This window comes from Doryrhamphus excisus, linkage group LG5 (genome assembly GCF_037039965.1).
Source record: "Doryrhamphus excisus strain RoL-2023G ecotype Guam linkage group LG5, RoL_Dexc_Guam_v1.1, whole genome shotgun sequence".
NCBI lineage: Eukaryota > Metazoa > Chordata > Actinopteri > Syngnathiformes > Syngnathidae > Doryrhamphus > Doryrhamphus excisus.
Genome location: NC_136361.1, coordinates 22,973,209 through 22,984,275, shown reverse-complemented (window position 1 = coordinate 22,984,275; position 11,067 = coordinate 22,973,209). Strand labels below are relative to the sequence as shown.

The 11,067-nt window shown below is 42.3% G+C and overlaps 1 protein-coding gene across 1 annotated transcript; it reads right to left on the bottom strand.

Moving 5' to 3' along the window:
* Positions 1 to 6,593, bottom strand: LOC131105164 (double-strand-break repair protein rad21 homolog A-like). The gene is made up of 14 exons (XM_058053013.2): positions 6,426 to 6,593; positions 5,286 to 5,475; positions 5,077 to 5,206; positions 4,905 to 5,004; positions 4,399 to 4,505; positions 3,735 to 3,932; positions 3,502 to 3,627; positions 3,288 to 3,413; positions 2,876 to 3,099; positions 2,496 to 2,649; positions 2,271 to 2,416; positions 1,608 to 1,796; positions 1,035 to 1,118; positions 1 to 929 (listed from the first exon to the last, which is right to left on the bottom strand). The coding sequence occupies exons 2-14, from the start codon at positions 5,427 to 5,429 to the stop codon at positions 738 to 740; spliced, it is 1,920 nt and encodes a 639-aa protein (XP_057908996.1). The 5' UTR covers positions 5,430 to 5,475; positions 6,426 to 6,593; the 3' UTR covers positions 1 to 737.
* Positions 6,594 to 11,067: the final 4,474 nt, after the last annotated feature.

Sequence of the window (11,067 nt, the reverse complement as noted above, 5' to 3'; positions counted from 1 at the left end):
TGTACTTAAAACACTTTATTTCCAACCTTTACAGATGTATCACTAGAGATTACCCAAAGACTAAAAAGGTGGGACACTGTACGTATCTGTAACAAGTAGATTACCTAGTTACATGATGCAAAAAGGTGAACAAGCGTAAATGCAAAATACAAAAAAAAAAAAACATGAAATAAAACTGACAAACTGCCTGAATTATACAACTGAATCATGATATCTGGCGACAGGGTATATGACAACATGTGACATTTTGGACAATTACCTTTTGTGTTTGTTATGGAAAAAAATGAGTGCAACAAGGATAAATTGGAGAGGTTACACTTCAGAGTAATAAAACAGTAGCTTCCATAACATGTACATGTAGATACTGGATTCCACTTGGCAAAAATGTATTGTTTCACGTCTAAAAGATGCAATATTTCTAGGCTGAGTCGAGTACTGTGGTAAGACTTGGGGAGTAAAGACAATGGGAACTTGACTTAAAACTGAATGAGTCGGTGCTGAACTTGATGAGTGAGAAATGCTTCTATATAAATATAACTGTTAAACATTCTCCGCTTTCAGTTTAAACCCAATGAATACTGCATGTTTCCACCTGAAATACAGTCCAATCGTTTTAAAAAGTTTCAAAACCCTTCCCCCTACTAAGCCCATCGTTTTGTCCGGGAAAAAGAAAGTGTGACAGAGAAGACAAAATAAAAAGCTGAGCATTAAAAAAAGCAGTGTTTCTCTTCCAATGTCTAAATAAGGTTGAATCGTGGTCCGGCTGTGGCGATGATGTCGCTGTAAGGCTCTCTCTGGGTGACCTCGATAGCTTGCTGCTTCTTGAGGACCAGGAAACTGTAGAACTTGGCCGCCGCCTGCTTCCTGTTGTTGTTCCGGCACAGGTCAAGCAGGCTGACCGAGTCTGCTCCGGTCTTGGCCATGACGCGCTGCGAGGACACTCCATGTTAGCTTGTGCCGTCTTGTGGACCAAAGCACCATAACAGGCAAGGTGGTGCCAACAAAACCAACAAAATGAAGCAATGTTCTTGTACCTGGAGGCCGTGTAGCATCTGCTGGGTTCTCTTGTTCCATCGCTTCTCTTCTTGGTCCTGGTCTCCAGCCTGACCTTCTTCTTCCTAATGATAAAGATAAAAGTTCAAACATGGTTGGCTGTTGTATGTTTCACTCACTGAGGACGAACGTGTGTGAGCATTGTATGAGGCTCGTGCACCCCGTTGGAGTTACCCGCCATTTTTGCACAGAGCCAGCATCCACGTCTGGGTGTGACCCCCCCCCTCCCATGTCAGCACTCTGTGACCAAGTCTAAGTCTTGTAATTTTTTTTTTCAAATAAAACAGAAGAAATCCAAATGTACTCATTGTACACATCAAATATAATAGTGTTAAAATGGTATTTCATTGAGGAGACACTTCAGTGTTTATAGCTTGTAAGAACACAAAAACGGCAAGCTTATGACTTTGGACTTGCACTTGAAACATGACTCGACAATTGAGATGAAATACTAGCACTTGTATAACACCGACTTTCTGACTTTCCTACAAAACACGATATGGTAAGACAATTGATGGAAACAAACACAAAAAAAAAAGCAACAGCGCTCTAACCTCCTCTTCGTCGCTTTCATCTTTCTTGTCCTTGCTCTTCTCTCCAATCAGGTCAAGTTCGGGAACGAGCTGGGTGAGGTTGACAGTGGTCTCCTCTGGGGGCAGGTCCACCTGGGGCATGTCTAGCCTCTGAGACAAGGCCGAGCGGTCAGCCGCCTGTTGCGGTTGTTGCTGATCCAAGGCGGCCATCTGTAAGAAAAACATGGCCAATCAAACACATCCCCCCCAGAGCAAAGAAACAACGGCTTATGTACATTCTTATACATTTAGTACACAACATCTGGAGTCAGGGGATGTTGTTATTTTAACAAATAACAGATATGAAAAGGTATCCGTTATGTATAAATATAATCGGTCTTGAGAAGCAGCACATTGAAAAAACACATTGCGTTATATGAACTGTTCATCCCGGTCCATCCTTAGTGGTTCTCTACAGTAATTCCTTCTATGATGCATACAGTTTGATACTGGGAAGGACTGTTTCAATTCTCATCCTTCATGGGATACAAATGTTTTGAAAGCCCAACAACTATGAGATCCACTAGCATCATCAACAGGTTGTGTTCCATCTCGGCGTTTCCACAAGTATTTTTTTTAAAGATTAAGCATTGTACATACTATGTGATTTGACTACTATGTGATTATGTATTGATTTGAACTCACAGGCAGGGTGCTCTCCTTGTCAAGAGTCTTGCGTTTGACACCCCGGGGAGTGGAGGGAGGGGGCATGACCGTCTCATCCAGCGTGGTCCTGCTGCCTTCCACTGCCGACGTGGCCAGCATGCTGGGCTCTTCCATGATGGTCTGATCTGCAAGGCCAGTGAGCCAAATCGTTAGCTTTTTGCCAACTGCCGACCGTCACCCTCGCACATCAGTCGGTCACCTCACCAATGACATCTCTGTGCTGACCCATGACCTCCTCTCTGGGCACCTCGGGATTCTCCAGCTCTTTGAGGAACTCATCCAGACTGTCTGCCTCACCACCCTTCCTCCTCTTCCTCAGCTCATCTGGCACCAGAGGTGTCAGGCAGCGTGTGAACATCTAGTGTTTCAGTTGTGACATTCAGAGAGCAGATAGGAAAACCAGATTAGGATCATTAAAAAAAAAAACATGTGACATCTGATCAATTATGCCCCAACATGCTTTTTGTTCAGTACTCTGAAGAAGCACAGGCAGCAGCAGAAGGAATCTAAACAAACAACAGTTTTCCGCCCTGCCCGCCTACAAAGGGCGGGACAATCGGGAATGTCAACGTATCGTATCTCACCTTGAGCAGCCTGGCGTTCCAGAGAGGTTGAGCGGGGAGGGAGAAGAGTTTTTCTACTCCTCCGGTCTCCTTCCACATCATCAACTTCTTAGTGGGAGGGGCAAGGTCCAGGGTGGTGACAATGTCAGAGTAGTCGGACAATTGGGCCCTGATGGTTTTGCTGTCCAACTCCTTCACGCTGTCGACAATCAGCTTCCTCTTTCGCTTGGCCTTGGTCTCTTTCACTGGAGACAAGCTTAAAAATCATTACGACATACTTTGCCCATCAACGTAGAGAGACAAACTTTTTTCCGGATGAAAGAAGAGTCTTTACGTAGTATATTTATGGAGCCCTAAAACTGGCAGTAAGGAGCCCTCTTCTCTGAAAATGGCTGGCAGTGAAGGAGTTAATGATGATAGGAAACAAGTTTACCAGTGATGTCGATTGGCTCCAGTGCAAAGGCTTCCTCCTCATTGTGGACCAGCGTGGTTTGCTCCGTCTGGTCGGCCATGGCTGGCAATGGCTCTGCTGGACCAGAGTCGGGGCTGTCTGGGCCCGCTACACACACACACACAAATTGGAACTAATCTTGGACACAGTAACAACGTATTTTGCGCAAATCCACACACAGGACAGCTTTACTTACGTGACTGGAGATTGTCAAAGTCATCCTCATCATCACCATGATCAGGAGGCATCATGACACTCTCAGTGATGGCTGGAGGGTCGTCAAAGATACCGCCTCCATCTTCAGAGCTCAGTAGCTTATCCACTAAGAAATCACAAGCGCATTTAAAATCACCACTTGGCCATAAGCGCATCACAGGCGAGCTGCCAGGAGAGACGCTGAATGAGCAATTGACACGGTGAGGAGCTCACCAAGCATCCCTCCATCACTGTTGCCCATGGAGGCGTCCCCGAAGTCATCATACTCCATGTGGTTGGATTTATCAGGCAGATTAGCCGGACCGGGCTCGGCCTCCAACAAAAGGTTAGAGGCTGTGGCGCCATGCATGATATCCTCCTCAAACGTGCTGGCATCACGCATCATCTCCCGGTCGTCCATGCCAAAGTCAGCTGGGAAGAGCAAACATAAGGTTTTCTATTTGGACAGGAATACAATCAGACTCTGCAATCACAACTGTGAATGTAACTTCAACAGAACCGAGAGACAAAGAATGACATGCTACTTTAACCACTGTATTGCTTACAGAATGACTAAGTTGGCACACGCAAGCTGACCAAAGCATGAATGCTCACTGTGAACATAGGCTAGCAGAGGACCGAGAGGGATGCACATCCTACTCCAGCACAGAGCATATCTTTACACCACTTTTTGGTGCCCTTTGATCAAAAGACCAGTGTTTTTACTGTACTAAAAGCATTCATAAATATCACATTTGTCTGCAATTTTCCCCAATTATGTCATTATGTCAACTTTTCTAGCCACCGGATAATCACAGAATCCCTGTGGTACTGCTTAATGTTGCATGTGAAGTGTTTCTATATAAAAAGCAGCATCGGTCAACAAGTGGTGTCTTACCAAAGTCATTGTCTTGCAAGAGGCTGAGATTGCCAACATCCTCTCTCATGGTGATCTCCTCAACTCTGCTCTGGTTCAGGGTAAATTGCTGGGCCACATCAATGTCACTGCAAGACACGACAAAGACAACCATGATGAACAACAGACGATACAGAAGCATGAACATTCAATCCCCAGGGTGCTGATTTCCTCTACCTACAAAAGAAATCTGTTATTGTGTCTTTAGAATACACAGAAAAGAGAAAGACGTGTGTTCATGGCTCACATGTTGGTGGATGATGGGCAAAATGTAAAAATGTAGACATGTTGGAAGGTCTGCAGACAAGTACAACTTAAAACAAGCCTGGGAAAATGAATAATTCATTTTGTGTAACAACTGATATTAATTTAAAGTTTTAATTGGATGTCTTATGGACAGAGATGATTTTAACAAAAGCATTCCGAGTGTGAGGACATAATGTCCATCTTTGTCACACTGTAGGTAGGAAAATATAATGCTGACTTACTCCAGGTCAGGAAGCGGCTGGTCAAAATCATGGAACTCCTCGGGTAAGGTAATGGCATTGTAGGCTGCCTCTCTGTTTTCCTCGGGTAAATCTACCACACCTGAACAAAACCACAAAAAACACTGTTAGACAACACTGTACCCAAGGGTAAACCCAAAACATGTCCCCTTACCTGGTCTGAAAGCCATTTTGATTTTGATAAAGGCTTCGTTACAGTCAGCCAGCAGGTACTTGGCCTTCCTGTGGTAGATTCTCACCACCCCCAGAAGCAGGTGACCTGATGTACGCAGCGCCATCTTCACCTACGAGCACCACACAAATACCTTCATAACGGACTCACACCGAGCTGCTGGAAAGCAAACACTGTACTTGTGTTATTACCTTGGGCGAGATGATGCTCTCCACACTGCTCTCCAAGTTGCATTCGAACACATGAGCCTTGGTCAGCTTCTTGTCCCAGTGGGCCGCCAGCCAAATCTTGGCCAGCGGCCCACGTTTGCTGAGGACAAAGTGGGCGTAGAACATTGCCCCGGAACCACTGTCTCACACACTCACAATGGTGTGGGTTCACCTGGAGAGCAAAATGTACTGGCATTTAAACAGGAATAAAGTCCATACAGCATAGAAAGTACTAACTAGGAGAGCTGCACTTTAAAATCGCAAGGCAGTAGAACCTTTCTCCCACAATTCCCTGACCCTTCAAAAGGTCCAGGCTTCCAAAACCACAAATAGACATTTGAAATAAAACAATTCTAGTCAGTTGTGTTAAAAGTCAACAAGTGGTCCAATCCAAACCAGACCAGTAGGAAATGTCCAAATTAACTCGAGAATGGAACCATTTGACCACAAATGAATGGCTATTAAATGTTATGCGAGAAAATCAGGTATCCTGTATCTCGATACGCCAACAATACCGAGTTAATGCGCAAAGTTGATGTTAAATGTACCCGTCCGGTAGTGATGTTGCACATTGTACGCAAAACGTGGACGCAATAGTCATTGCTTTAACAAACCCGGGTATACTTCGTTGTACTTCATCAGAATGACCACCACTAGATACGCACATTTTTCTAAAAGTAGAAAAAACAATAGTTTACAAATTGATACATTGAGGTTGTGTAAATGTAAGTCGTTAGGGGGAAAAGAGTGGCAATATAGACGCAAATGAATAAAATCGCGCCAGTAAATAAACGGCGCCATCAACTGCGATTACCTAGGTTAGCCGCCAGGTAGCATTAGCATTAATTAAACCATCATCTGTGTAATAGCGTGCTAAACGTTTTCGTTGTCTTCCCATGAAACAAAGGGGGCAAAAAAACGCCAAAACAACCTCGCGTTTACATTCGCTATCCTTGCATGTTTATACTTTTCCCTCTCGCATCACAACTGAGCCGTTAGCCACTAGCTAACGGCTCCTGTACTACGAAGGCCCGAACAAATGACTTAAGACCGCGCATGCTTACTTCGGCTACAAAATAAAGAAAACAACGCGCAAACTAGCGCGATTTCAAAGCCACTTACCAACGGTGCACCACCTGTGAGTGAAATTCCGCAAATTATGTTATTTCTCCCAGCGAATTCCACCCTGTTGTACTCATTAAAACAGTAAAGATGGCGCCAGTCGCCTTCCTCCCGCTCAGCGCTGCCCTTTTAAAATCGACAGGATGTTTACAGTCAAAAATGGCGGAGGAGGAGTTTCCTGAGTGAGGGACCACCCGCAGTGAGCACTCTCGGCCAATAGAGGGCTCTGTGGCACAAACACATACAAGGACCCAAAGAAGCACGAAGAAAAATAGAAGAAAAAAATAAATCATAGCTGCCAAAAGGCGTGTAATCTCCTAAAAGACATGCAATTCTTACTTTTTATATGCAACTGGGATACTGGTATCATAATAACAATAAAATACACAATTATAATAAAATTTATTATAAATAATAATAATAAAGACTTACACTGCTTGCTTGTGTGACAAATCAGTACTTTTAAAACAAAGCCAATGCTTAAATGGTGCCCAAACCTGCGCAAATATTGTCCAAAAACATGCCTTTAAAATTTTTTAAACTATGTTTTGACATGCAAGTTGGACAGAAAAGTAATGTAAAATTTTAATAATATAAACTGAATTCACTAATCTGAAATAAAATCCACAACAAACATTGCGCAAAATAAATAACAGTGATTATCAATACAATGATCAGTTACTACCAGTGCTCCATCTGTACATCTGAACTCTAAAAAACGAAAAGCAGACGCCCATGCGGCCAGCTAAATCGATTTCCCAGGCCGTATATTAGATAGGATATGCCTAACAGAGAGACTCTCAGTCAAATTGCAAAAATTGGTAGACAGGAAAGCGGATTTGTCTCATAGGCTCCGGCATCTGTTGCCGTAGGAAGGCTGCCAGCTGAGCATGTTTATGATTTATCAGCAGCAGGAGGCCGTGTCATCGCACGGGGATTTCTGCAACATTAACTCCAGGCACTACTCGGGCATCAAAGTAATCCTATACTGTCTTTGCCTCATACAGTAGTTTAGTATGGAACACAGTAACACGCTACATGGTGAGAAATACTAATAATTTGACATGAAAACCCCAAGTTATGTGCATGCGTTGTTTACACTCGACCCAAAGCAGCCTCAACCGAGGATAATAACACTTCCAGTCCTTCTACCATCTGTTAAACAAATCATTTCATCCCAGGCGGTAATATCTGCGTGCTGATATGAAGTATGACGTTTCACCTTCCTGTACAAGACGACGCAGGAGTCATGAATCAAATATCTGATCATGTGTAGCTTTATGAAATAGCATCAACTTGACGAGACTCCCAGGACGGAAAGGTGGCAGGAGATCTTCATTAAGGCAAATGTAGATTAATGAACGTAATTAGTTTGATCCCATAAAATCAATTGTTTGTGGTGACATCATGTGACTAATGTGAAGAGTTGCCAATCAGTCATGTTTCCACAGGGAGCCCCTCCCAGAAAGATCCGTACCCACGAGTTGCTCCCTGACTAATGGGCTAAGCAGTCATCCAATTCCCATATACTAGAAACGTGTCATGGGAGAATGAAAGGAGAAATGTCCTCTTTATGGAAAATAAAAATACAAATTTGGTGAAGTGTAGGAAAATCCATTTGATTGAAATAAGGCTACAATTTCTAATCCCCTAACATGACAGCTTCTGTATGCAAGTTGCCTTTTTATAACAATCTTTACCATCAGTTGACAGGCTTCCATTGGGAGGGCAAGGTGAGGAGCGGTGAGCAGCAGGGGGGAGATATAAAATGGAGAAGCATATGTGCGTTGTCCATCCAACGAATGGGAAATCTACATTCTACAATCTCCAAAAAAAAAGATTTTGGTGGAGGATTGCTATATAAGATCACTGGACCTCAGTTGGCAACCACAGTTATTTGTGTTTAGTGATGATGAACAATGTTATTTTTGGTGTGCCGACTTACAGCACCGCGATTGACGGGTCTGTTTGATTGATTTTATATGATCTGGAAATCAACAAGCTCAGTGTTGAGTACTTCTACTGGTCACAAGTTGACGCTCAGCATCTGTTCACGGCTCTTAAAAGTAAAAAAATGACTTTGTAGAGACACATTTTTGTTATATAACTCATATCTTTAGATTTGCCACAATCATGAGATGGAAAAAATTAAATGGATCAATTCATTACAGTTCATTAAACTACGCACAATAACTCTACTGTACATAAGCTACATTTACATTATGCAATGACTACAGTTGTGGCCAAACGTTTTGGGAGTGACTTAAATTTTGTTCAATAATCGCTATTGTTAAATGTGCTATATATTGAAAAATAAGGAATTTAAGTTAGTGTCAGATTTTATACGGTACATACTAAGGGAAGAGTTTTTTATGCATCCGTGGATTATACGGTGCAAGTGTACCTAATTTTGTTAGAAAATGTAGGTTGTACCTATCAAGAGCAGATCTGAGTCTAGCTATTTGTTTTTGTAGGCTTCAGCTCTGCATGTGCATTTTCAAAAACTGCAGGATGCATGCTGCTATTTATGCCGCATGCCTTGGCCAATCAGCTGCCGGCAGATTAATGTAAACATATCAGTCACATTGCATGGGATGACATCTACATATGCTTCAATAGTAACGCCAACAGTAAAATATGGTGGTGGTAGTGTGATGGTCCTGGGATGTTTTTGCAGTTTCAGGACCTGGAAGGCTTGCTGTGATAACCATGAATTCTGCCAACTTTGGTTCTGCAACAGGACAAAGACTTTGGAGTCAAACTGTGGCATGACCTTAAAATGCTCTTCATCCCTTCAATGACAGCAAATCTGCAATGACTGGACCAAAATTCCTCCACAGTGCTGGGATAGGCTCCAGCTCACCTGTGACCCAAATAAGGAAATAAATGGCTAAAAGCAGGATAACTATTCAGGCCCAAAAAGGTAACAAAGCAAGAAAAATACATTTTACAAACCCACAGCCACATATTTATTTAAAATGTTTTATTTCCTGATTTTGCATTTTATTTTAGAAAATTATTGTACAAAAATGTGATTTTTCCACTGTCATTCCATTTCAGTCTCTACATTTGTAGCATTTCAGAAAGTGAAACAAGCAGGCAGATTCAGAGGCGAAAAAAATCTCCATTCTGTTGAATAACGCGTACCATGTGTACATAGAATGAGGTGACATGTATTACTAGACTTGTAACCAGCTGGGACTTACAAATACAGTAATACAAGGCGTACATACAGTACTGTATGTCAGTGTCAGTCACACGGGAGCATGGAAATGTTCTTAGAACAAGTAGGAATGTCGGTAACAGATGTAGCATTCCAGTGTTAAATAGTACACTTGGAGAGTTTTTCCATACAGTATGAATGGATAATGATGAGCAGCACAACAATGGTACTTGGTTCTCACACAAGGCTTTAGGGAAGAATGTATTTTTTTTCTGAAGGCACATTAATACATAACAGCCTCTGAAACAACAAAAAGAAACAAAGAGAAGATGTCATCATTAATATTGCACCTATCTTCACACATCTTGGTAGCGTTGGGTTTGGAAATACAAGGACAGCAAATAGCACATTCTGTCGAGCAGAAAGCTCCTCTTTCTAACAAAACACGTCAAAGAAGCCCATAAATATGGGAATACATGGCATTCCCCATACAGTACCAACAATAATAAAAAAAATAAACAACAATTGGCACACACCAGGGTAAAGTGAAATTGGAGTTGAATGTTGTAGAAAGTGAAAAAGGATGAAATGCTGCTGGCTTCGATGGTTCGCGTTACCTTGATGATGCAGTGATTCGTAAAACCCTTCTGATATGAACGCACTAATGTTCAAGGTCAAATGACAATGTGTTGTCCTCGCGTACAATTGCATAACAACCCGCCCAAATCCTTAACGCAAACATTCTGGGCTTCCATCAGGGACCTGATTCTGTTCTTTTAAGGGTCGGCAGTTTGAGTGGTGTGAATATGTCGTCTAAAACCACCAATTAGTTCAGTGAACACCACACACGCGAGTCGGTATAATCAGAGGAAGTGGTTTATCACACCGAAGTAGCATTGGACCTGAGCGACAGCCATTACCGTCAGTGGAAACAAAAGAAATATGCTTGACAGTATCGCATAAATGACAATGTATGCTGGGATTGTTACTAGAGCCGCAACAATTAATCAACAACTACTCATCGTTTTGGATTTAAATATGTCAATTTCCTCCAATTTCAGCCTCTCAAATGTGAATACTTTATTTCCTTTGTCATCCATGACATATTATCTTTGTGTTTTAGCCACATTTAGCCAATATTCTCAGTGATGGCCATTTGTGTCTCTGTTCTGATATGTTGCGGACCCAACCACTAACTGTCCATGGCCTAACCAATTATGATATTAATTGAAACAAGCAGCTTCAGATTAATCAACTAATGATTGCGATTGCATTTGTGTACAGCTATTATTGAACGTATTAACAGAATATTCAAGCAGCAACCTGGTTTTGTGCTCTGTCAGTTCAAATCTTCCGTTTCCGAATGAAGAGAAATTTCACACTTCAGATTAATCGGTTATTAAAATAATCGCTAGTGGCAGCTCTAACCGTTACACATACAGGTCCATTGCCAGCGGATTGCTCTTGTGTATTCAAAAC

What these genes read in the sequence shown, in the direction of transcription:
- LOC131105164 (XM_058053013.2), bottom strand. Translation starts at nt 5,429, where the DNA reads ATGTTCTACGCCCACTTTGTCCTCAGCAAACGTGGGCCGCTGGCCAAG. An exon ending in AGAGCATCATCTCGCCCAAG is followed by an intron (nt 5,207 to 5,285) that starts GTAATAACACAA and finishes TGGTGCTCGTAG; the next exon opens with GTGAAGATGGCGCTGCGTAC. An exon ending in GGAACGCCAGGCTGCTCAAG is followed by an intron (nt 2,650 to 2,875) that starts GTGAGATACGAT and finishes CTGAAACACTAG; the next exon opens with ATGTTCACACGCTGCCTGAC.